The following is a 23,597-nucleotide window of genomic DNA, read 5'->3' on the forward strand; positions in this document are numbered from 1 at the left end:
GCCAAGGGACCGAAGAGCCCCTGTAAAATGCTTTGCAGTCAGCCATTTCAACCCATCGCTTTTGCGCGTGTGTGGCCTTTGCAATGAAGGTGTGTCAAGGGCGAAGGAGAAATTGAGAAGCTCCAGGCCAAGGTGGTGGAACTCAGGCGCAAAGTTGACGACACGACGGCAGCCATGCAGGAACTGGGCCGAGAGAACCAGTCGCTCCAGGTTAGTGAGTGGCGGCGCCTGGACCCTGAGTGGGAGCTCACTTTTCAAAGAAAATCCCCAAGACAGTCATCCTCTTCATATCTGCCGTGTTCGCTTTTTAAGATTAAGCAGTCCCAGAGTCTTACCAGGAAGTGGGCAGAGGATCACGACGTGCAGAACTGCATGGCGTGTGGCAAAGGCTTCTCCGTCACTGTCAGGAAGGTAAGAAGGAAGTTCAGATAAGTCTGCAGGCCATCCTCACCTTTTTGAGCATTGCTTACAATTGCCACGAAAACTATACACCGGCAAGCCACATTATGACTACACAAGATAATATAATGACGTATCAAATAGAAGTATCTATACTCGTACTTGGACGGGGGTTATAGTAATTTAGCATTTTTCATTAGAGTTACTTTTTATTTTGTCGTCATTTTTTTTTAAGATATCCAGTTAAGTTTTAATTGTTTTTTCATACAGATTTGTTAGTTATAGTTTTCATTTTTTAAATGCTTTGTTGTAGTTGTTTTTATTAGTTTTATAGTTTTATATAGGTAACTAACATATTTGTAATTGTAGTTTTGGTATTAGTTTTTTAAATATATGGAGTATTTGTCAAGGGAATGTTCCATTTTAATTTTGTTAAAGCGGAAGTCAACACAAACATATTTTTCAAGAATGTTTTATGCAGGCCCAATAATTGAAACAAGGCATTCTGATTAATATCGCGTTTGTGGAATATGAGTTAAGCAACAAAACCCACCCGTTTTTGCCATGTCAGGGGGCGGCCATTTTGTCTCTTCTGTCGACTGAAAATGACATCCGAGGTGCTCAGGGCTCACATAACGACCAATTATGGCTCAGCTTCAGAAAACAGGTGAGCTGTGATTAGTCGTTACCTTAGACAGAAGTGACCAAATGGCCACCCCCAGAGATGGCTAAAAACGGCTGGATTAACTCTTATTCCACCAACATAATATTTATCAGAATGCCTTGTTTCAACTAGTGGGCTTGCATAGAACATATTCTTGAAAAAAAAAATGTTCTGGTTGACTTCTCCTCAAGTATTTATCAAGTTTTTGCCTTTTTGTTATTTTTCATTAACTCTAACCTTGCCTTGGACTGTAACAAATGATGCATTTTCGTCATGGTCAAAGATGTATTCATTAATGGTAGACCAAACAGAGGTCGGAGGTTGTGAAGCGTCGTGGCGTCTGAATGCGCCGTCTGTTTGGTGTAGTGGCCACCGTCGTAGTGTTGTAACCCGTCTCTAAGTGTCTGGGGGGCGTTTATGCATGTTGAATAGGTGTCGCCAGTCGTGACATTTTGGTCACTCTGATTGGCTGTTAGCTAGCAAGTCAGCGCTCGGAGCACCAACGGGAAGTGACAAATGCGGAAAAACAGTGAGCACGCCTCCGCTGCCTTAATCTTCTTACAAGTACAAGAGCGAGGGTTGACAATTGAAGTATTTCACAATACTGTGTCAAGAACGTGATGGTTTACTTTGCGTGGGAGTTCATCGTGAGTGAAGAATATAGCTGAATGCATTGTTTACGTTTTTATAATCCACCCCCGGCCAACAGCTTTCTGGTTGGAGTTTTCCAACCATGAGAAATGGTGACTACTGCCGCCAATGGTATGAAAGGGTATTACATCTGATGCATGCGCGCCACAGGGCGTAAGCGTCTGTCACTGTTGGCCAGCGTCTTTTTGGTCTATCTACGCCTTTAAACAATATGTTTATTTTCGTGGTTTTAGTTTGCATTGTACTGCATCATACTGAGAGATTTTGCCAATGTTTTCGATCCGCATGTCGCTATTTATTTGTAAATATTGGCCGCAGCTGTCATCCTGATGCAGATTGTACGCCACACAAACTTCAACCAAAATAGTAAACGTGCTGTTAACTCATTCACTGCTAGACATTTTCAGACCCTGTTTTACCCTAACGTTTGAAAAAAATATAAATAAATTCCTGGGATTGAATAGCTGGACTGTGAAAACTCCAATAAGTTAGTCAATCGCAGTGAATGAGTTAACTGAATACCTCAGACAATAAAAGCCTTTTCACACCCGTGTGTGTGTGCGTGAATGGGTGCACTCTTGTACCTATCAAAGAGTGGACTTGGGCGTCATCACACCAACAGGGGACATTTTTTAGGTCCCCTCTTGGTCATGCTCTAAATCATGCTAAAATCATATGACACATGCTCTGGTGATGTGTGTGTTTGTCTGTCATGTTTCTGCAGCACCACTGCAGACACTGCGGGAACATTTTCTGCGCCGAGTGTTCGTCAAGGAACGCCCTGACGCCGTCCTCCAAAAAAGCCGTGCGGGTGTGCGAGACGTGCTTTGAGGAGCTGCAAGGCTGAGTTGACGCTCAAGGAAAAAAACTCAAGTTGTCTTTCTCATGTAAGATGTGCACTAAAAAGGACAGAGACTGTGTCAAGAAACGAAAAGGGAGGCCTTCTATCAGCGAGGCATCAGGGTTACGTGATGAAACGGGAGCAATTGGAATATTGTGGACATGTTTTTGTGCCTTTGCTGATTCGATGAACGGCCACCAGGTGGCGACAGAAGCAAGTCAACGCCTCCCCTGACTTAAGTTGTCTTTATCTGCAGTGTTGTGCTTCTGTAAAAGTGGCGTGAAAAGTCGACCTGACATCGAAAGCGTCGCTGGGCAAGTCAGTCAGTAGTCATGTTGAAAAGCACAGCTGCCGTGCAAATGTAAATGCAAGTAACTATTTTGTCTTAAAAAAAGAAGAAACAAAATCACGAGTATATATTTTTATTTATACATAATGGCACCATCTGTCTAGCAAAGTGCTTGGGTTTGGTTGATGGTTTCGATCTGTGAAAGTCATACATAAAGGTAACAGGCCTCAGTGGTGAAAGAACACTCGGCAAAAGTAAGCATCCCATGACTCGGTTTCTTTTTGCGCATCTCCTTGACGCTCTGATGTCACGTCAGTTACTGCATGTTGCCTTTGTTCGGCAGCCTGTGTGCGCACGCGTGTTTTGACATTGTTGTATATCATGACCAAAGAATGTGAGGAGAGGAAAAAAAAAACCACAGTTTCATATTTCAGTACAATCACCTTATCAAGTTCTGTTTTGAACATAGCACTGCACGCTGTGTATGACATTCTGTTAATTTGCCACATTTCTATTTTTACGTGTTAATATCTTTAAAAGGTGGTGCTTGTGCTTTCAAACTGGTAATGCAGTCATGAAATGCGCCTGCATGTTTGTGTGCGTGTGTTTTTTTTGGGGGGGGGGGGAATGGGTTAACTACTGCCGGAGCTGTGCGTGTGCCTGTGTAATGTAGACTTGCTGTCATATGTCAGGATGCGCACTACACGATCTGCAGTTATTATTTCCAATCTTGTCTCACACCTGTAAGAATTCAAATCTTTGTTTATTTAATTTATGACCGCAATGGTCAGTCCCGCGTTACTTCTTTAAGCACTGAAGCAGGCTGTTTATGTGTGTATATATGTATATGTATATATATATATGTATATATATATGTACATATATGTATGTATATGTATATACACATGTGTATATATGTATGTATATACAGTATATATATATATATGTATGTATATACAGTATGCTTATACTGCATATATATATATACAGTATGCATATACTGCATATATATATATATATATATATATATATATATATATACACACACACACTCTTTTTTATGTTATCATATGTCTACCTCAGATTGGTAGGAGAAAGGGGGGCACTATTCCAACCTTCAAGAAGTCATGTGTCATAATAGTCTGAAGAGAGACCACGCAGTACCTAATTCCCTTTCTCAAGTACTACTACCACAAGATTCAGTATTTCTGTCCCCGGTATACTTATTACAAACAAAGGCTGACATAATTATAAAATGCTTACAACAAGAGAAAGGAAACGTGCAATTTGTGTGGGTGCATTGTGTGTCTGTGTGTTGTTGTTTTTTTTTTTAATATAAATTGAGAGCCACCACAGACCCGTAGATTACACACTGAATGGTTGTTTTCTTCTTTTTGTCCTTCCTATCTGCTATCACGCATGCTCACCGGCGTAACAATGTCTCATGGTATGAATGGTTTTATTTGGTGCGTGGTCGTGGGTGAAACTGTGTGCCTTTATGCACAGTTACCTCTGTCAAGGTGGGCCAACATGTCATCATATTGAATAGTGACAAAAAAGAAAGTTGTAATCCACACTCAACTTGAATCAGTTCATTTTATAAATCATTGCAATGACAAACGTAAATAAAACATTCAGCATTCGATTATGTTCCCACACTCTGAATTCCTGCATTGCGTTTGGAACGTCTCAAAAGAAATGCCTTATGTGAGTTTGCCCAAATGTCACAATGAATTCAGTTCTAGGCACGCCTTGATTAAGCGACTACAGATTGTAAAACTTGGAAACTTTCCACCTTGCATCTTAGGCTTAGTCTGCCCTAACCCTACTTTTACATTTCACACGCATAGCTTTTTGGGTTAAACACATACTGCCAAGGGTGCTTATGGCAAAACCAAACGTTAATTCATTTTAACCCAACTATGTATATAAATTATGTGCAGTGGATATTTTTTACACAATTCAGTGGATAAATTACATGCCTGTGTTGAAACACACACATACAGTATGGAGCTATTTCTTCCACTATTAATGACCGATAACATGTATGATTTTTTTTTTTTGAGGGGGGAGGTTAAAAAAAGGCAGTGAAACATACAGAATGAAATAAAATTGTATACTTGTAAAAATAAAATTGTATAATTGTACAATTCGTCCATAAGTACCAGTGTTGCAGTAGGTGTGTAGTGCAAATATGGCATAAAGCAAAATATAACATGAGTAGATTGTTTATAAATATGAGTTTAAAACTGTCAACATCGATTAAGGAGATCGAATCCAGGACAGTGACTGTAAGAGCAAGGCGTTATCAACGGTACTAGATGAACATGCGTGAATGCAAGCTTGCAACTGGCAAACAAAGAAAATGACGACATACCGGCCACAACAAAATAAAACAAGGGCTAATCCTACATGAGCACTTCCATACTCTGAGTATTCTTTTCTGACGCACACAGTGACTCTCTAACTTGGCAACTGACGAAGAAGCTCACAACAAACACAACACCCGCAAAGCGTCGTGAGGTCTCAAGTGTTTTGAAGTAACGATACATTGAATGAACCAAGGACATCTGCACAAACCGAGGCCTCGTTTGTCATCGGTTACATGATTTTCCCGGAAACGACACACGCTCCGAATCGCACATTTCATAACTTCACTAAATTTGGTGAACCTCAACCACCGTTGTTTCAATTGGCATCTTTCGTGTTGGAGCCATGATTCATGTCGGTCCACTTGGTGCAACGGCTCTCCAAGACGGGATCACTCCTGTTTAATGGCAGACTAACGAGCAGATCATATCTGATGCAGGTGTTCAGTTCTGGAAATGGAGATTTCCAGGGTGATTCCATATTTTTTGCCAGTGGTTGTACCAGTCACTGTTGTAAATCTGCTTAGGCAAATTCACATGAACACCCAATGTAATGCTCCCATGTCAAGTGTAAGAAGAGAAACAAGGTAACAAGTTGTACTACATGACAAAAGCTTTAATGGTACACTACTGCAGCAGCTGACTTTACAGTACTGTTTGTGCTAGTGGAGTCCTTGACGACACTGAAGTGTACGCGGACAGCGGTGCATGTGCGACAGCATCTAGTGCAGCGGGACGTTTCAGATCTGGGACGACTCCAACCACAGCGAGGCGTTCTTCACTCGCGCCTGCTGAGAGTCCAGCTTCAGCAGGGCCGACACGGCCTCCTCTATCTTCGACAGCCACGCTCTCTGGAAAACAAACATTCACACGCAAGTGATGATGAGTATCAGGTTCACGCCCAAGGAGTGCTTACACTTTTCCATTTCATATCATGACACCAAGACAGAGGATGACGCTTTATTGACTCGTTCAATCCCAATGACTTATTTATGTCTTTTCACAGTCCAGCCATTCAATTCCAGGAATTTATATATATTTATATATATATATATATATATATATATATATATTTTTTTTTCAAACATTAAGGTAAAAGAGGGTCTGAAAATGTCTGGTATTGAATGCGTTAAGGGGCACAGTCCAGTTCTACAGCAATGGCTGAAATGAAATGCCAACATTTCATCCAAAATATGCACAGGTGGAGCCGAGCTGGAAAAAGGTGTCAAAACCATGTCGTCAAATGTCCACAAATAAAGCGTGATGGTTAATGCAAATTAATACAATGAAAAGATTCCAAATCCTATCCCTGGATTTACCTTGGAAGCCTCTGACGCAGCCTGCAGGACAAACGCACCAATACACTGCTGGTAGCGGTTCTGGTGCGTAATTATAAAAGAATGAGGCAGTCCTGACGCTTTAAAAGACAGACAGACAAAGATATCCATTAAATGATTTAAACGTCACAACAAGCCCACATACCTGTCAACCTCAGCCAATTGCTCCCCTAATTAATGATTGCAATTCCCCTTACCAAGCGATAATAAACCTTACAAACACAACGCGGCACCTATTTACTCACAGCAAGACAGACTATGTAGAATAAGAACAAAGATAATTTGTGTGAACAAGTTTATTTTATTTACCAATAACGTTGTCGTCTGCTACCAGTGACCGAGACGATCCGGATTAGAGCCGAAATGGGCAAGACGAGATCGCTCTAACAAAAAAAAACAAAAAAAACAAAAAAAAATCCACGTGCAAAAATTGTTATACGGGCGTACACAATTTGAAATGATAAAAAAAAAAAAAAAAACGTATAAAATTCGGGGAAAACGTATAAGTTGACAGGTATGAGCCCAGATGCATATCGACACTCTTGTTATTACTTGAGGCATTGAGCTGATCAATGTTCCTGAGCTGGAGGCGGTCCAGAGAGACGGGCTGGTCGAGAACTGTGAAGGTGCAGCCTTCCTTCAGCAACTGGTCCAGCTCCAGGTTCTGCGCCAAGCGCAGGGAGTTGGCTTCCGGTCCGATGGACCTCTATGCACACACGCATGAGTATCAGGCTTCAAATAGTTTGGGATTTTTCATTCTAGTTGGTTTTTGTTCGTTTTTTTTTTTTTAATTCAGTCCGTTTTAAGAGCAAGTTTGTTACTTTTTATTATTTTTTCAAAAATGCTTCAATTTAGTTTATTCATTTTAAAGGGGAAGTCAAGGCAAACATTTTTTTCAAGAATATGTTCTATGCAAGCCCACTAGTTGAAACAAGGCATTCTGAGAAATATTACGTTTGTGGAATAAGTGTTAATGCACTCGTTTTGAGCCATCTCCGGGGGAGGCCATTTTGTCTTTGTCGACTGAAAATGACATCACAACTGCTCACAACGACCAATCACGGCTCAGATTCAGAAAACTGTTCAGCCGTGATTGGTGTTTGTGAGCAGTTTTAATGTCATTTTCAGTCAACAGAAGACAAAATGGCCGCCCCCGGAGATGGCTAAAAACGAGTGCATTTTGCTGCTTAACTTATATTCCACAAATGCAAAATTAATCAGAATGCCGCGTTTCAACTAATAGGCCTGCTGGGAACATATTCTTGAAAAAAACATGTTTAGGTTGACTTCTACTTTTAGTATTACATAAGTAAACTATAACTCTCAAACAACTGACACTGTGTGTAACTAGAATAACCTTGGTTCAAAATGACGGCAACAAGTGAGTCAAGCTCTAATTTGCCCTGGGCTACAACAACAGCAGTTCACAGGTGAGAGAACAATAATAGATGTCAAGCAGTTCTCAAGAGACTGCAGCTATGAAAATGGCGCCCATGGAATAGAATGTGAAGTGTCCCCTATAAAAATAGCTTTCCTCCCTTTAAGCGTAGTAAATACTATAACTATGCGCCTACACACCTTCTTGTTTCTCTTTATCTTGGTGATGAGCAGGAATTCGTCAAAGAGGAACAGGTAGACGTCGATGAGCTTGGCGTTCTCTGGAAGAGAGCCAAAGCAAGATGGCGTGAGAGTGCATTCCAAGCGCTCGGCCAAATGCGTCTTGAGAAGCACGACAGGCAGACCTGTGAGCACCAGTTTGCCCTCGTGCAGCAGACTTCTGTGAGAAATGAGATTCTCCAGCGTCACGGCCTTCAGCAGATGTTTCACGGTCTGAAGACAGACAAGCAGCAGCAACATATATCGCATCTAAACTCTCTGTCGGAAGTAGGAGCTCATAACGCAACACAAGGGGCTGAGAAGAAATGAGCTGCGCTATCTGATGTCACAGCCTGATAAGAAAAAGATTGGATCTTCTTATCTGTATTATAAACACATATTGAATAGGGCTAAACAATTTGCAGAAATAATGTGCCGGTAATGGCAATTTTTACTATACAGCTATACAGATTTTTTTTTTTCCACAAGCAATGAATTCATCTGTATTCCAATAAACAATATCAGATTTATTATACATAAATGTTTTGGTTTTATAGGGTTAGGTTTACTCCAAAATAAAGGCAAACGAGCTATGAATTAGTATGAAACAGATGATTTGTCAACTTCAATTTGAGTTGTTAACTTAAGAGAGCAAATCCGTTTTTGTAAGCGTTCACGCCAACTTCACAAAATTCTACCAGACAAGTGTGACGTAAACATAAGTAACTCATAACAATCGTGCAAAAAATCTGAGGCTTCATTTGAATTTTTCATGAAACAATACGTAAATGTGGACTGCACTTCGTAAGCACTGCTTCTGACCGAATGAAGCAGTTCTTATTTTGTTTTGGGATTTGATGATTGCATTAACACATTCCCTGACATTGACGAATTGACTTGTCTTTTCACAGTCCAGCCATTCAACCTCAGGGATTTATTTATATATTTTTTGAATTTTTTTTCCAAAATTAGTGTAAAAGAGGGTCTGAAAACGTCTGGCAGTGAAAGAGTTCAACTACATTGCAATGTTGATTTCGAATTTCATGTCTTGTTCGGCCCTAAAACAGAATACATTTTTAGAAGTCATTCAAGATGGCCGCTCAAGCTTTTCCAGTCGAGACGACGGCCGTTCGGCATCACCGACCTCGGGGATGAAGGCCCGCTTGTCCCGCTCCCACACGGGCAGCCACACCAGCGCGTCTCTCAGCTGTTTCACCTTCTGGTAGTTGTCCAACCATTTCACCTTTCCCTCCAGGTCACCTTGGAGATGAGACAATGTTACTACTCCCAATAATGACTTTCTACTAGGAGTACCAGGGTTCCGATTACATGGCAGGTTCCCACAAAGGTCACTTGAGATGCCGCAAAGACACTCATCCATCCGTTTGGTAAGATTTCCTTACTTTGCCATTTAGAAGGAACGTTGACGTCATGTTGATGCAATGAGCAAAGTACGGACCACGGGCTAAATATAGCCAGCTTCATTTTTTAAACTCGTAAATTGGGGAACTCATTGTAACACTGTATTTAATAGAATGCATACATTTTACAACTCTTTTATAATGAAACAATAAGTGCATAAAATAAACACAGAAATGAAAAATATTAATGAACCCATTTGAGTAAAAAGATGGCTAAATGAATACAGCAAATATTACAGGACTCTTCTAACATAAATACTCATTTGGCCGGATTAAAGGCCAGTCAGGTGATTTTTTTTCCCCCTTTTGTCTTGAGTACATAATTTTGACACGCGAGTGAGCTTTAGAAACACCACCACTAGATGGTGGCAGTGAACTTCGCAACACAGTGTATGGCTCACCTTCAGTTTTAAACCTTGAAACTGATCTGATATTTGAACACAAATGGTGCAACAACACTTGTAGACGGAGCATTTACGTATCAATTATTTCAGGCATATGATCTTTAGGCGTCGCAAACTAATTTTACAGCAACTTAGTTACGACGGTCTTTGTGTTTCTTTAACAACGCTACATACAGTACACATTATACTTCCCCCTGGTGGCCAAGGCGCACATATCAGAAGGAGCGGTACAATGTGCATTGAGCTGAAGCATGAAATCATGATGCAAAACCGTTTCATTCTTGACATTCAAATCAGGCCATGCGATGAGTGAGTGTCACTCAGTGCGTTTCATAGTTGTACATCTGTGAATAAATTATTTTGCCACCAAATGGCCTTTCTCAGTCTTGCTTTTGTGGCTTTACAAATTTCTTGGGCCATGTGTCAGTTTTCAAAAGTCAATGTGGCCCTTGGGCACAAAAGTCCGCCCTCCCCTGCTTTGGATGTCCTAGCGCACTTTGGTCCCATTTCCAAAGCATTTCAAAATGTCATCTAGGGATGGTTGCCTGTCAAACACGGGTGTGAGAGCATGCTGATAGATTAGAGCCGACTAAGATTATAAAAGAAATACTCCGCCTACCTACGGGGCACTCCTTGTCACCGCACCTGAGCAACTCCGCCTTCTTGAAGGCTTACGGGAAATACTGTCTGCAAGTCGGCCTCTGAGGTGTGTGTGTGTGTGTGTGGGTTTCGCAGCACACACACTCGCTCTTACGGGCCTCGAGCCAGTGAAACGGGTGACGACGTGGCACCTGGGCCGCGGCGGACAGGTCACCTTTTCATCAGCGAGCACGTCACGCTCCACACCGATTGCAAGAACGTGCACGCCCCTGGATGAGAAACTGATTTGCCGTTTGTTCTGCGTGGCGGAAGAGGAGGACGTGCTCACATATTGACACGTCCACTTGCTCCGCCACCACCTGCACGTCCCTGTTTTCCTCCTCCGTGCGGAACCTCCTGGCGATGTTCCGTAGGAGCAGCGGGTAGCGGGTTAGCCTCTGCAACGGCGCCACCAGCAGGTCGCGCAAGCGCAACCTGCGGCACTGCTTGTTGCTCTCGCACCACTGGGTAACAACACACAGAGCGGGAGAAACTATTTAAGAGCAGGACGAAACTGAGACCGAATATGAAGTAACACAAAGGGGACAGCAGCGGGATGTTTGCCGCCTTCTTTTCAAGGTGCACGGTGCTCTCACAATTACAATACTTTATTGATCGCAGGGGGGGGGGGGGGGCATTTGAGAGCTCTGACGCACATGCACAGCGTGGGTGCCCTCGTGTACCTTGACGTAAGACCCAAAGTCCTCTCTGGGCTTGAGGCTGTCCAGATAAAGCAAAGCTGTGGAGTAGTTGAGGCAGTACTTCTGCAAGCAGTGGCATATGCTCTCCCGGAAAGCCTGCCAACACAGAGCAATTCCACATCAGCTCGTACACAGCAGATAAAGGCCTCATAAAAGCTGAGGTCACCGTCTGGATACGACGACAGCCTGCCCGCCACACATTCAGGGGCAGAAAGAAAGAAAGAAAACCACACCAAGGTCACTGGCAAAAGAAATAGGCTGAAACTCAGCTTGTTTGCAGTACAACTGAATGATTTGTCATTTTATGAGCAACAAAACTGGCCTGGATTAAAAACAAAAAACAAAGATGGCACTTTACCCTTAAATTAAGTATTGTCACAACAAAAACAATTAAGGGTCAGCTCTTGGCCTGCTACCATGGGGAACCCGGTTCACGACCCCCCCCCCTGCCTGCAGTATCCTTGAGCAAGACACCAAACATGTCAAACTGCTCCCCTGTATTTGACGTGACCGCTCCAATTTCGTGGGCATGACAAACAAAGATTCAGACTTTATGAAGCTGACAGACAAAGGTATTACTGTCATGAGTTATGCTCTCACCTACATTTTTTTAATGGGGTGGTTGGGAGGGCGCAATTGACATGGAAATGCCAAAGCAGCAAAATAGCTTGGGAATTTATGTTAAAAGATGTCAAAACATTTGTGTGTTCATTATCTTACATTTGACAAAAGTTCCATCTCCTAAATTACCATAGATATGGCATGATGTATTTTCTCAACCCGGGCATAGCCAGCGTCCTTAATTTAAAGTTGATAAGAATGACGCAAAACATGTGCATTTCCTCAAAAGCCGAGTTTCAAACATTTTGAGCTCAACACGCATTAGAAATGTGATTCCTCCCTGCACTGAAACATAATACTTCTTGTACCGTGTTGTCATCACATTGACATTACAGTACACGAGGACCAACGCACACCAATTTATTATGATACACAAATGAACAAAAATTGAAAAAGCTCAATAAAATTGCTTCCTGCATTTTATGCACGACAATCATATTCGAGGTTCTGACACAAGGTTTGTTCGACAAGACGTGCCCCACCAAAAGGACGCAAGCGTTCAGCCTTGTTGAAGGTGTGCAGTCCAATTTCTGCTTTTTGTTGATTAACAAAATGTTATTGTAGTTGCAGAAAATTTGTTTGATGCAGTGCAGTTGACCGTCCGTGCTTGTGCATGACAAATCGTTAAACGAACACCTTCTGCTGTACTTCAAGAAGAATCTCTGACACAGCTCGTCTCGTGGAGAACAAAAATTCAACAAAATGACACTTCCGTCTCCCGCGGCAATGAATCATTCGAGCCGGTCCATTGTTGACGCTTTCTCCTCACCAGCAGCTTGATGTGTCATGTAATGTTTTTTGCTCATCACAGCCGAGTGTTTGCACGCAAAGCTAATACCTGCGGGCACGCAGTTCCCTGCCCCTCCCTTGACTGCTGTGCGACAGTGTGAGCCGTCTGCGCTGTCTACCAGACCATGTCAACTCATCCAATGGAAACTTAACGCATTGGGCCGACGGCCTTGAATAGTTTCAATGACATCAAATGCTTTGGGGAGAGGCCCACGGGAGGTCATGAGTCACTGCAAAGCTTTTCTTTGCCGTGTGACTCAATGGAGGCATTTTATTTGCCAACATCACGCTGCTTGCCTATCGAAATCAGAATCATTTTGCCCGGCAAAAAAATGCGCATCCAACATCCAGGACTCAAGTCAAAATGTTGATGCGAAATCTCTTGCTAATGTGTAACAAAGTCCACGAGACATGAAGGAGTGACGGCGGCCGGGAGTCTTACTTTGCTCAACAGCTCTAGCAGAGTGGCTCGGTTGCCATCGGTGATGTCCGACGAGTCCTTGATGACGCGCAGCAGGTTGTTAAGGAAACCAAAGCTCACCTGCAACGACAGACGCTGCGTGACTGTCTGGTGACTCTGCACACCTTACATTAGTACAGTACAAAGACAAACGTCCTGTTGCATCCGGCATCTAATCAATTCTTCATCACAATCAGCAAATGAGCGGCCAAGAGATAATCAAGCTCGCGTCTCCGTCCAGGGGTGTCTCATGCATGACATTGCCCGTTTTGAAGTACGCGTAGCCATCTCGCGTTATTTCCAAGCCGAGGGAGGTGAGTATTGCAATTATTCTCGCCGAGTTGGAGGAACAAAAGAGACTTTGATAACGTGACGTTAGTGTTGATTTATTGAGGTGATACGCGCAAAGTTATCAGGCCCTCCCGCTGAGTTTGCGTTAAAGCTCACCAAGCAAAGCTCACTGAGGTTCGCAAACAGCCTCCAGGCGTCGATATCAGCCAGGCAGGTTCTCATCTGAAGGTTTGTGAGTGTAGCCAAAAACACCTGAATGCAACAAAGGAGTCAGACAGACAATCGGCTTGGACACACTCTTGTTGCGCTCGTTTGTATTCCGCAGCTCGCAAGCGCAGACAACCGAAAGACTCCGGCGTCAGGAATCCAGAGAGACAACGTCAAAGAACAAAGCAGCAGGTGTTGGGTTTGTGTTTGAGTTTGCCGTGTCTATTTATGCTCCGGTGTGCACGTGTTTCTGTGTGTACTCTGCGGCATTGTGTGGAGAAAAATCACCTCTTTGAGAACCATGAGCTGATCCAGGAAGTAAACACACTCGCTGGTGAACAGCTCCCAGATGGCCTCTTGTCTTTTAAAGGCCAGCGGGTCAGAGGTGGCGCTCCACTGGGACGACTGGTCCTGCAGGAACTCCGCTACCGAGTAGTCCTGCATAAAAATGAACAAAAGCTAGAGAGAGCTCACGCCAAGAAAGGAGTTTCGAGATGACGTGAAAGTGAGAGAATGGCGAAAAAGCTAGCCCTTTGTTATTCTATCACTTGTTTGTGTCAAACATTCGATCACATTCTGTAATGTTCCTCCCGCCATGCGGAGCCACTCGAGCATGTGCCGGTCGTATTGATTTTTATACGCTGGGTGGTTACCGCCTCGAAAATCAGGTTCTTGCACAACTTGTTATTTCAGAGTAGCGCGTTCCACGCTGATTCTATTTGGATTGGAAATCCCGATGTGTTAGCATCTCAACTTGAATACTGCATCCGCTGGAAATCCCTCGCAGCGCAGTGAGACATATTTACACAACAAATAGCACGGCGCTTCAGGTGCCGCTGACAGAGGCCGTTTCTCACCTTATACTTCTGAAGGTCACAGTTCCTCCAGTCCCGGATTTGTGCTGTTGAGAGATAGCCTTCAATGTCCGACACTGATGTGCCTGCTTGGGACTTCCCTTTAGTCTGAAAGTCAAGAAGGTGTAACGTTTAAAAAAAAAATAAAAATAAAATAAAAAGTGCAATTGTGTGCGCGTGCGTGCGTGCGTGCGTGCGTGCGTGCGTGCGTGTGTTAGTCAAACAAAAAAATGCGCTAGCGTGCGTACACATTCAGGCCCAGTCTTGCATGATTGAAAATTAAACTAATCAATTTGGCTCAAGTTCTACATTGGGCATTTTCACCAATTGCAAACTCTGTAGGAGGAAAAAGGGATGAGGAACCGTATTAATCTGCTTTGTGAAATGGGTCAGGGAACAATGTTGAAACCTCAACAAACACACACACGCACGCACCCACCCACACGCGCACAAACAAATACATAAAAAAAAAAAACCACAAGAACACAACAGCTGCTAAACCAAAAGTAAGACTTACTGTGCTACGCCTTGAAAAAGGCCACTTTGACTTCTTTGTGTCTGCAAAAATACATAACAGTGACGATTACAAGGGGCTGGGCAGAATAGCTCAAATAATTTGAAATAAAACAATGTGCTGGGAAACTGTCGTTAGAAAGTAGCTGGCCTATGATCGAGAGCTTCTTGGTTTGATGGAATTTAAGCTTGACAGTCTTAAAATTGTTTACAAATCATTACTAAAACACAACGGGGGAAACTTCTCGAAGCATGCACTCCTGTTGTACAAATGCTAACTAATTGTAATTTGAACTACAAGAACAAATAGCAGGGAAGCATGACTGACAATCCTTACTGACAGATAAAGACAAGAGATATTTGGATTGACATGTTGTGAGGAAGCATTTAAAGTGAAAGTTATCTTTGGTATTCTGCCCAGATAGTGTGACAAAGTACAGTACAATGGGAGGAATTTATACAGCATATATCCATATACATATACACACATATACATATACATACATACATATATAGATGTATTAGTGCTGTCAAATGATGACATTTTTTAAACTAATTAATCGCAAAGGTTTCCATAATTAGTCGTGACTAATCATATTTTTCAACTACAATCTTTTACATAGCTTGGAACCATATTTGAGTAAAATGTTGGAATATGGAAAAAAAAATATTTTGGATTCAAAGACTGTTCTACTAGCTTTTTTTGATACCTGAATATGATTCTTTTCCTGCAAAATACAACTGTTGAACGATACACTAAAGACGTACAACTAACATGGTATTTGAATTTGGCTTTGCAAAGTGCGCAAATTATTTTGGATTTCTCCAATGAGCCATCGAGCAACTTTTTAAAGTAAAATTACATAAAAGCCCGTCTTTGTGACAGTGACTCTCCTCTAAGTTTGGCTGCAAAGTGAGCAGAGGGAAGCTCCCACAGGAAGTACATAAAACTGAGTAAATATTTTACAATGCGTTATAAAAAATTAAATTACTCTCCAGAGTTAATGCAGGCACGGCGCCATGGGTGGACCTGAGTGTGCACAGGCCCACCCAGATTGACAGACAGCCCACCTAGTGAGATTCATAAAAAAACGTTTACATTTTTAAGTAAATTATGAAATTATTTGTGTTTTATTTAACTGAATATTAAGAATGGGATAATTGTGGTTGTGTAAGGAGGATCTGAACTTCATATTATTCGGTTTGTCATTCTATTTGAATATACGATGTGTCGGGACAGGAGGATTGTGCTCAGTGAGAGAAACATTCAGGTTTATTCATCCTGATTTTTCCAGGCCCACCCATTAGCCACGTTCTGGCTCCACCCCTGAGCTAATGCTTAAATGTTGACAGCCCTTTTTTTTTTTTTTTTTTTTTTTTTTACCAGAAAAGTTGTTTAGTATGTCAGCTGCTCCATTGGATACAAACAGATCGCCAGGTGAAACATCCAAGCCAGGTAAACTGACCACTACAGAGCTCCGCCTCCTTTCCTCCAGCCTAAAGTAGACAGAAAAACTACAAGTAAAAAGTGAAGTGGTCTGACAGCTAAATGACATAATGACACAAACGTGCTTCATGCCTTTGGATTAGCCTTGTAACATTTATATAAGCAACGCAGCTTTGATAGAGACAATACTTCCAGTACGTCAGGAGGAAATAACTAAATTCCATTTATCATTCTTCTTGAAATGCCAGCAAAATACCACTGTGCAGCAATCCGGCCATTTACAACACACGCGGAGCAGAAGTAAACACAAAGTGGTATGTTTCTGGCCTTTTGACAGAGGCAACCTTGTCAAAGATTCCCCCATTTGTGCCAAAAGAGGCACACCATCATTGTGTGGCACTTCTAATCCCCTCCGTCTCTTTTCACTTGGTTACCAAGGCATGTCTATGGCTGGGGAAAACCCCCAATGACCCAAAAAAAAAAAAGGGGGTAAAATTGTGTACCAATTCACCCATGGCAATTAAGCTCATGCAGCTTACTGCTCTAAAGTGTTTTAATGCATTTCTTTGCTGTGATTAAGGGAGAGCGTGAACATGAGCGTAGCATAACAAAAGTCATTCAGTCGTGCTGCGCCGTAAACGTGCCATTCACACATACAGCAAAACACATTTCTGGGCTGAACAGGACGGTTCAGTATTCACTTTTTTGCCCACAAACTTTAAAGTTGTAAAGCATATCAAAATGTGTTTTTTTCCTTGTTGTCCCGCTGGAAGATGTCTTCGGACACCTAAAGGGTGATGCTGATTGGCAGTCACTTACAAGAAAGTGCCACTCCACTCACAATAACTACTCTATGCCTCGCTGTATCTACACAGCAAGCGGACAGGCTGGTTCTGCAGAAGTAAAGGTTCACTTGCAGGAGCCTGTCATGTCGTGACAGTTGGCCAGTAAACCTTGACAGCTCTTGTGGTTTCACTTCCTAACACCGGCAAAAGTTTGAGACCATCAGAGCTGATGAAAGCAGATCATTGTTTCTACTGCGCTGTAAACATCCTTAATTAAAGCTCCACGCACTCTGACTTTACTGAATGTAAAAGCTTCCCTTACACATTTGATGTAGTTTTGATGATAAACACAAGAGGAAGTACCGCAAAGATGAATGACACATACTCCTGCTTTGCCTCGTTCCGTGATAACATGCAAAACAGCAGTGTTTTTTTTTGTTTGGTTTTTTTTTCCCTTCCTCGCGGCGCACAACGAGCTCTGCGGTTACTTTCCTGCAGTTGAGCTAGCTCAACTGTCAAAAAAGTACAAACGCCCACAGGCGGGAATCAGAGCACTCTGATAAGTTAGTGGCATTCACCCTTGTTGAACTTTGACAGTGCAAACGGATCCTTTCAGGTAAAGTAACACTGCGTCAACGTTAAAGCAGATAATACTGAGTGGGCAACAGCACCTGAGGAGGATACACGGCTAACAAGATTGGTGGACGCAAAGCAGGTCAGAGCGTGTGCGTGCGCTTCATTCCGCAGCATCGTCACAATGACATGCTGTTGCTTTGTGGCCACTCAGAAAGCCTCCTCTGTGTCCGCCGAGGGCACTTGCAAAAGCGGCGGCTTTGTTCCCTGCTCAACAAGGGAAATAATGATGCACGAAAACTCAACTCGCACCGCCAATGCCTTCGCAGGGCTCGGCCACTGGAAGAGGCGTAGTGCCAACGTGTAATTAAAAAGACAATAGCTGCCTAATTATCCAGCCGGGGAACAACGCAGACGCCCATTAGAGGGGTGTGGGTGGCAGCGAGAGAAAACAGCATTAATGAGCGTTTGTCTAGTCCACACATAACCATGGGACTCTCAAAACTTAACTGTGCCCCGCTAACAAAGACAGGCGTGACAAAGAAGGCTCAATGGGGCTCCTTAACCTAGAGAGCCCATCATCCTTGCTCGCGGGCACCCAGCGACATAAGGCAAGGCCCGAAAGTGTTGGAACAAGATGGGGCCGATTATGTTTTTGTGCCGGCGTCCAGTCATAACAGAGCCAGCTCATCGGCAATTAGAGACGAGTCAAAAGGAAGGAGGAAGGGGATGTTCATACATGCCTCATATTCAAAAACAGTCCCCCACAAAAGGCTTCTGTGGAGGACGCTGACTCAGCATGCCAAAAACACTCACCTGTTAGGGCGATGCTCCTTCTCCTGCAAATAAAGAATGCAGACAGTGATCAATTTCAAGATCAGATTTGAATGGCCACTAAGTTTTAAGCCTTTCATTTATCTATAGCTACAGTGTATATATACACTTTATAGTTCTTAATTTTGTCTTTGAAATGAATAGGCCACTCACCTAAGGGCAAAATAAATGTAACGAGCCCTTATGAGAAAAGGAAAAAAAGATTGAAAAATGTATCAGGGTGTGCGCCAATGCCTTGGCCCATGTGCCAGAAGACGGCAAGGTTTTGTGGAAATCAGCCAACTATGTTTTGTTTTGTGTGCCTAATCCTGCAAACAAACGGCAATGAAAACAACCTTAGGAGGGGTAAAAACAAACAAAAAAAAAAATCCACGCTATAGCTTTGTCTTACAGTGCACTCAGCATTCCACGGCCGATGCCGAGTGCTCTTCTTGCAAATGCTGCTATTATATCACTTTCAAAGACATTCAAATTTGAAAGTGTTTTAAGTGGTCGCTCGGATTCCAAAGCCTGACGATATCTGAGGAGAACGCCAGTACTCTATTGAGAATGCGCTGTGTTGAATAGCAGGAGTTGATGAAAGGATCTCCTATTATCTTGTTCCATCGCTCGCTGACCCCTCCATTATTAGGTGACTGCTGACTGCCGCGAACGGGGGCCCAGTGAGAGCACTTCCCAGGCCTCTCCGGGCAGTGGGCTCGGTCCCAGCTGTCAGTGCTTGTAACTGCTGATTCATTGGCTGTCAAAAGCCTGCGCTGCGGATGCCCACCGTGGGGGGCAAGGAAGAATGAGCCTGATGGGACTTCCACAAGGGAGGAATGTGTAACAACTTAATTTACAGGCTGTGGATTAAAAAACACAGCGGACTACACCACATAGCGGCCTGAGACTTCAGGCCCCCCCCCCCCCCATATAGGGTCAATGGTGGCAGAGGGGTATGGGATGGTGGGACAAGTACATGAGCAGTGAACCCCCCCAACCCTACAAAGAAAACATTCGCTTCCCCCCCCCTTAGAATTTAAAACAATACATAATTGAATCTGTTATATATAATATAGTCTGTTTGTATTTTTACTTTTTGTTTCTATTCATAGCATTTGTACTGAATAATGGAGTGTTCATCGTTCTTCAAACATATGTAAAAAGAAGCATTGTTATTAGTTGTGTTACATACTGGTGTATATACATATAAATGTTTACAAATAACCTACTTGTCTATTAACATAACATGATTTCTAGAGATGTATAGAGAACAAGGGGTAGGACTAGATACATTTTCTACTTCTTCCTACTCCCTTTGAATATATAAACTGTACTGAATTAGATATGTATTGATCTTTTTTCTTTGATTTTGTTTTTTCATGTCGTGTTTATATGTTCAATAAATTAGATCAAATCAAATCAGATGTATTATCAAAGGGGAAGTCAAGCCAAAAATGTCTATGCAGGCCCACTATGACACAGCACAAGTGCTCAGGGCTCAGATCACGACCCGTTTTCTGAAGCCGAGCCGTGATTGGTCGTTACCTGAGCAACAGTGATGTGTCATTTTCAGTCGACACAAGTGACAATACGGTCGCCCCCTGACATGGCTAAAAACGGGTGGATTTTGCTGCTCTTATCTTAACTCATATTCCACAAACGCAATGTTAATCAGAATGCCATGTTTAGACTAGTGAAGGCGCACAGAACAAAACTATTGCAAAGAATTTGAGGGGATTGGCTTCCTCTTTAACATGCCTGTGACATAATCTAATCAAAATACCCTTAGGATCAAGAATTACAGAGCACACTTCTCTTTTGAGGAAATACAATCTGCATGTTTTGAGGGGCAGTCCTATCTAATGCAAAGGTCCCAATTGAGACAATGTGCCACTGATCAGATGTCAAAATTTAAAACATCTTTCTCACAGACACCTCTTCAGAAATGGCTAGCACACTCAAAGTTTTGCTTAGTTGATGGGTGGTCAAGCTTTCCAGAGACATAAAATTCAAGCAACTAAAGTCAGTTAACAAGGTCAACAATTTGTTCCCTCTTAGCAAGGTAAAGCTGCTGAGTCCTAGAAAGATGGACACTTCTCCAGTGTGTCACGACTGGCGTATTCTTTAGTGCAGGGGTGCCAAAGTCCGGTCCTCGAGAGCCCCTATCCAGCCTGTTTTTGATGTCTCCCTCCTCCAACACACCTGTTTCACTTTGTCAGCTTATCTTTGCAGAAGCCTAATAACAATCCTGGACATTTGAATCAGGTGTGTTGGAGGAGGGAGAAATCTCTGTAAAACATGCAGGATAGGGTACTTCGAGGACCTGATTTGGGAAATTCTGCTTTAGTGTGATTGGTTAAAAGCTATTTGTGTGTCAAGTTGCTGATGATGATGGAAAGAGAACTGAAAGTTCAACATGCATTTTTCCAACTTAAAATGATGCTTTAAACAACATTTCTCCACTGCAGTGGGAGCAGTGCTCCACCAGAACCAGCAATCTTAATTTATTATGAGAGTGTTTCAATAATGAAATGTATATAACAAAAACTATACAAAATAAAATTTATTTTAGGAGAAACTGTGTATCAGTCGAACTTCCTGTCCCCGGCAACTACCCGTCTAGGAGCAGAAAGCTGTCAGTCTCTAGTTTGTTAATCTTATGCAGAGATTCCCAAATAACGGTGCTGTGGCACATAAGTCAGGTGTGCCATGTGTTCCCTTGTCATCATGTATTGGTCAGAAGCCCCCCCCATCAAATAACGCAATTCTTTGGTCATTTAACTATGCCAGTGACGTAGTGACAGGCAGAACAATTAAATTCTCTTCATCTAGATGGGAGCGTGTACAATTCACCTGTTTATCCACCTGTTGGCATTCACACAAAGTAATTGCAAGTACCTCAGCTTTGTGTTCAGCTAAACAGGCCAAGATTTCACACAAAGTGAGTAAATGGAGACGAGATTATCATTATTTCAGTGTATTTAGAGTTTTTGAGAGATTTGGTGTAGTGCCCTGACATCTTTCTAATTCAAAATACACACCTTGACTCAAAGGTTGGGAAAGGCTGTTCTAGTGGCATGCCTGGAATATGCAAATTAATCGTCTCATGCAGCAGTTACAATTGAACACTAATTACTCTTGGTGTTTGTGTGAATAATTGATACTGCTGGAGGAAGAGACAGGAATTTTTAAAAAAGCACATCATATACAGATGGCGCATACTACTGATAAGTAGCCTACCAAAGTGGTTAGTGCCCCCACCATTTTTTTTTACATATAAAAATACCACTGCTCACCTGTAATTCACTATCAGGAAATCCAAAATCGTTCCTAATAGTAGAATGAGCACTGCGACATTGTGGCTTCATGGAAGCGATACCATTGTCAAAAGTCTTTGATCTATGCGATCTGGTTCTCTGTCGGCCACAGGATGAAATTGGCGGATGCTCATGACAGATTTCGCCACCGGACAGGAGGGGGCTTGTGGCGAGGGGAGACTTTACTCTGTGTAAAGGTGATGACAGGCATGCCGTGGAGGGCTCCTCCAGGGTGCTACCCATCCTTGCGGCATCCTGGGAGTCCAACACGGGACGCCTGGTGCTCCTCATCCTCCTCAATGTGGGAGAGGTGGAGATGCGGCCGGGAGCCTGCCGATCGAACTGGAAGAAAGGCGCTACCATGCCATCATGATCGAGCAAAGGTGAATGCCTCAGCTTGGAATGTGTCCGCGTAAGATCAATGTGCATTATCACCGGATTGCTGGTTTGACACCCCTTGTGCTCAAAAGGCCCCCGATCCGTTTGTGTCTCTGCATTCGCCACACCTGCGGTGGCAACTTCATTTTCCACCCATTCAATGTAACTCCAGTCCAACTTATTTTCAACATTCTGGTCTTTGTCTTTCATCACGTCATGCTTCATTGTAGACATTTTAGGCTCAAAGGCATCCTAGTGCAGCAGGCTTTCAGAAAGTGACAGGTTTAGGGGTCTGGATGCTCTTCCTCCTGATTAAAGGTCAGATCCTGCGGCATTCCAACACTATTCACGCCAAAACCTCTGAAGAGCCTAGGGAATGAAAGTGAGGAGAACAAAAAAAAAACCCGAGTCAATTTGGAGGCAAAACAGAAACAGTCTTCTTTTGAGCATGGCGTAGTAATGGAACACGACATTGAGAATTCACGTGAGCCGACTCGTCATGGCCACTTTGAACAAGTCTTCTAAATCGTAGGACAGGTCTGAAGGCTACAAAGTGGATTGCATCGTTTATTCCATCTGACAACGGCGCGACACAAAAACAGTGGCATACTGGGACGTGCTCGCGGTTAGTTCACGGATGTGAACGGTCCAGCGTGTTCTAAGTTAAGTCAAGTCAAGTCATTTTCACGGCTATTGCCATGACATTAACATTAATTTGTTTCTTTGGAAACCGAACCACCAGCTTCGGGTTTGTCCACGAGGCAACAAAGGAACTCCGCGACGTCTTCGCAACGCGTCACTGGCAATCGGAACCAACGGAGAACACCTGCGCCGGGCACACGAACTTATTAAAGTGGAACGAAGTCAGGTGTACTTACATGCGCGGAACGTAACCGCCGACACGCGAACAAAGTGGTGGCCGGCGGGGAAAAGAGAAGAAGCGTGGCCGTGGGGAGGGGACGTCCTGATCGGCTGGTGCAGCGGAAAAGCCGAAATGGCCCAACTAAACTGCTCCCGAAGATTAAATAAATACAATAAAATAAACAGCCTCAGTGCGTCTGCGGTCGTCCGTCAAACGAAACGACTACATCAAAAATGAAGAAGCAGGTGCTCTTGATTACATGAGGGCGTGGAGACTTGGGCAAGCCAAGTTGGCGTAAAGGTGCGACTGTAGTGTGCACCGCCTGTATGGAAACAGCAGGACGTATTCTCACGGCGAGCGCGCGTGCGCGCGC

At 43.1% G+C, this 23,597-nt stretch overlaps 2 protein-coding genes across 8 annotated transcripts in view; one reads left to right on the forward strand and one right to left on the reverse strand.

Moving 5' to 3' along the window:
- eea1 (early endosome antigen 1) overlaps positions 1-3,460 on the forward strand; it is a 30,250-nt gene extending 26,790 nt beyond the window's left edge. For all 6 annotated transcript variants that reach the window (XM_086027583.1, XM_086027586.1, XM_086027584.1 and 3 more), the window contains 3 exons: positions 90-210; positions 313-411; positions 2,439-3,460. In XM_086027583.1, coding sequence (XP_085883709.1) covers positions 90-210; positions 313-411; positions 2,439-2,561 — 343 coding nt within the window. In that variant the 3' untranslated portion in view covers positions 2,562-3,460. The remainder of the gene's footprint in view (positions 1-89; positions 211-312; positions 412-2,438) is intronic.
- A 2,348-nt stretch (positions 3,461-5,808) lies between these two features.
- plekhg7 (pleckstrin homology domain containing, family G (with RhoGef domain) member 7) lies at positions 5,809-23,572 on the reverse strand. 2 transcript variants are annotated; one of them, XM_086027589.1, is made up of 17 exons: positions 23,241-23,572; positions 21,964-22,731; positions 18,668-18,690; positions 16,431-16,543; positions 15,051-15,091; positions 14,537-14,641; positions 13,968-14,117; positions 13,629-13,724; positions 13,164-13,262; positions 11,294-11,407; positions 10,900-11,074; positions 9,291-9,406; positions 8,293-8,380; positions 8,129-8,208; positions 7,103-7,256; positions 6,533-6,630; positions 5,809-6,064 (listed from the first exon to the last, which is right to left on the reverse strand). In XM_086027589.1, exons 2-17 carry the CDS (start codon positions 22,594-22,596, stop codon positions 5,954-5,956), a joined length of 2,196 nt encoding a protein of 731 aa, XP_085883715.1. In that variant the 5' UTR covers positions 22,597-22,731; positions 23,241-23,572; the 3' UTR covers positions 5,809-5,953. The 2 variants fall into 2 exon arrangements, with proteins under 2 accessions (XP_085883715.1, XP_085883717.1); XM_086027591.1 differs by lacking the exons at positions 5,809-6,064; positions 6,533-6,630 and adding an exon at positions 6,852-6,933.
- Positions 23,573-23,597: the final 25 nt, after the last annotated feature.

This window comes from Filicampus tigris, chromosome 4, assembly GCF_054856515.1.
Source record: "Filicampus tigris isolate MCC_2025a chromosome 4, RoL_Ftig_1.0, whole genome shotgun sequence".
Taxonomy (NCBI): domain Eukaryota; kingdom Metazoa; phylum Chordata; class Actinopteri; order Syngnathiformes; family Syngnathidae; genus Filicampus; species Filicampus tigris.